The 2655-nt window shown below is 37.4% G+C and overlaps 1 protein-coding gene across 1 annotated transcript; it reads right to left on the minus strand.

Moving 5' to 3' along the window:
* Positions 1-298: 298 nt before the first annotated feature.
* On the minus strand, positions 299-2067 carry LOC128856582 (uncharacterized). Its single transcript, XM_054091891.1, has 2 exons — positions 833-2067; positions 299-690 (listed from the first exon to the last, which is right to left on the minus strand). The coding sequence occupies exons 1-2, from the start codon at positions 1068-1070 to the stop codon at positions 647-649; spliced, it is 282 nt and encodes a 93-aa protein (XP_053947866.1). The 5' UTR covers positions 1071-2067; the 3' UTR covers positions 299-646.
* Between the last annotated feature and the right edge of the window lie 588 nt (positions 2068-2655).

The raw sequence follows: 2655 nt of genomic DNA on the forward strand, positions 1-2655 counted from the left end.
AACGATTCTAAAGAAGTTTTCACTTCAAAAACTTTTTCTATCATTTGATGGTTCATGACCGGAGATTAGAGCCTGTGTACTTTCGAGTGGTAGTCAGGCACTAATCATTCAGCTATGGCAAATTTTTAGAACACAGTTTTTATTTTCAAAAGACTTGCAGGTGTAAATGTAAAACTTTACATAACTTGACATGTATATTTTATAAATTATATTATAGAATTATGATATTTTAATTATGGTTATTAGTATATATATAAATATTTTTCTAATTTTTTAATTATAATTTTTTTTATTTTGGTATGCATCAATTTTGCCTAAAGTATATTTAATACTAAACATGATTTCATAATATAAATTTTGCTTTATATTCAATCCATTTTTAAAGCAAAGTAATTTTCTGGCAACAAATCTAATTGGTTTACTTACATATCTTGTATTCAGTAATTATATAAATGATGTATGGTATATATAGGTATGTATGTGTGTATATATATACTAACTCTTAAACAAACTCTATTCTTTGGGATGAGCACAATGGTATTAAGTTATTCTAATTACATAATCGTACATCTATATTTATATCTAAATACCGAACTACTACGTATGGCTTGCCTTCTGTTCAAGGAACTTAGAACGAAGCCGGTGACTAAACATGCACATTGCAATGATTGTAGTGATCTCGTTGCCAATCTGCAAATAAATTCAAATGAAAGTCAAAACACGATTAGTCATCGTACGCAAAAGCGTGGAAAAAGCGAAGAAGAATGAGAATAAGAATAATAATAATAAGAAATTCAATTAAGAGAGCGCTTGCATGATTTGGGTTACTCACCGCTGCCGGTCAAACAATTCTCGCGCAGCATATCACATTGACTGTAGAAGAACTGATGGTCACCGTTATATGAGGCGCAAACAGCTTTAAACTCATCGCAATGCTCCAGCACGCCTGTGCATGGGTGACTACCGAATATGGCCAAACCGACGAACACCAACACCACCGACAAGAGAATACCACCTGCGACGAGCCAAACGGCGAGGCGACACCACGACGCTTTACGCGGTGAGAACATTGACGTGCGGGTGGGGTTGTTTAGCTAACTGCCCCACTCACAAGCAGTGAAGCAAGTCGAGTTATGGACTCAACTTACACAAATTTTGCTACGTAACTACGAATAGTTGGATATTGTTTAGAACCACTTGTATTTTTTTCGTTTTTGTACTGGTATGTCAGTAGCTCAACACGTTTCACGGCGTACACGTTATCTGTGCGATAAGCCAACAACTAATTGCTCGCTTGACAAGCGCGCATGACTTTGAAACGCACACGAGTGAAGCGCGCACCGAGCATAGCTGAGCTGAACTGAAGTCAAGCGTATTGCTGTGAAATGTACTGAGCTTGGTTGAGCGCGTTTGTGAGCGTTGTGCGCGTCTGTCACGACGCAGGGCTTTTAACGGTAGCTGTGAGTCAGACGCTTAGCCCACAAGCGGCTAGCACCAATTGATTGTTTGTAAGCATGTATGTGCGCGCCTACCGCTATGTGAAGTCGACGAGTGCCTTGCACCAAATTCGTCAAATCTACAAGTATTTACGCTTGTATGCGCGTTTATTTGGCTTTATTAGCAGCACTTAAATATTTAAATTTTTCATAGTTACGCTGCTAATTTAAACTTCACTTTTCATGCACACACAGAATTCGAAAATTCCAAAAACACCATGAAAAATATTCAGTTGGGCATTCGCTCTGCTCAAACATGCAAATAAGCACCTTTTGTTGTTGATAAACAAATTTCAGTCGCTTTCAGCTGTCTTCGCTTCTGTTATTGAACATTATCTTTGCTCTATTGCGACTGCTACAGTAGTGTTTTTTATTTTTGTTTTAGCTGCTTTCTCAATTGTCTGAATTAACTGCCTTGTTGAGTTTGTTTGCTAGCCTTTTTGCATTTATTATTATGAACTACTTAACGGTTTTTGGGTTTTTTTTTCTAGAACAGACAATTTTTATAGAAATTTTACACAGTTAGTCGAGCTCATCGCTGTTGCTCGGCTGCACTCATTTCACTTCCGCAAACGACTGCCAGACCCATTCACTTAATGCCTCCATAGACCAAAGCTACATACCTTTGCACGTCGAACGCACTGCTAACCACCTCCGCTGCCGGCATTTGTTATAATCATCAACAATATACTTGCGCCACAATCACTCAGAACTTAAAAAAGCTACGCTAAGGAACAGTGTTTTGCTGTAAGCAAAATTGCGCCCATTATTAAAGGCGTGCGGTTAAATATATACAACAGCCAAATTTATTGTATCTTAAAATATTATCTAAAAATACTAAATTTATTTTCGTAAAAGCTGCTGAGTTTTGTATGTGAAGACCGAACTGCAAAGTATAATACAATGGAATAATATATACATACAAATATATATATATATATATACATAAGTATTTCCTTTAATTGCTATTAGATCATAGGACGTCAACTACGCCTCTTTCCCAACGTACAGGGTTTTGAGCTAAATATCACAGCTCGTCCCACGTAAGACCAATAGAGTTCATTTCAGGTTTTGTTGAACGTCTCCAGGTAGTACGTGGCGCGATAACCGCTTACGCAATTTTGGCCGAGTTTAACAAAGCGCGCCAGTCGTTTCTTTC

This window comes from Anastrepha ludens, chromosome 3, assembly GCF_028408465.1.
Source record: "Anastrepha ludens isolate Willacy chromosome 3, idAnaLude1.1, whole genome shotgun sequence".
Taxonomy (NCBI): domain Eukaryota; kingdom Metazoa; phylum Arthropoda; class Insecta; order Diptera; family Tephritidae; genus Anastrepha; species Anastrepha ludens.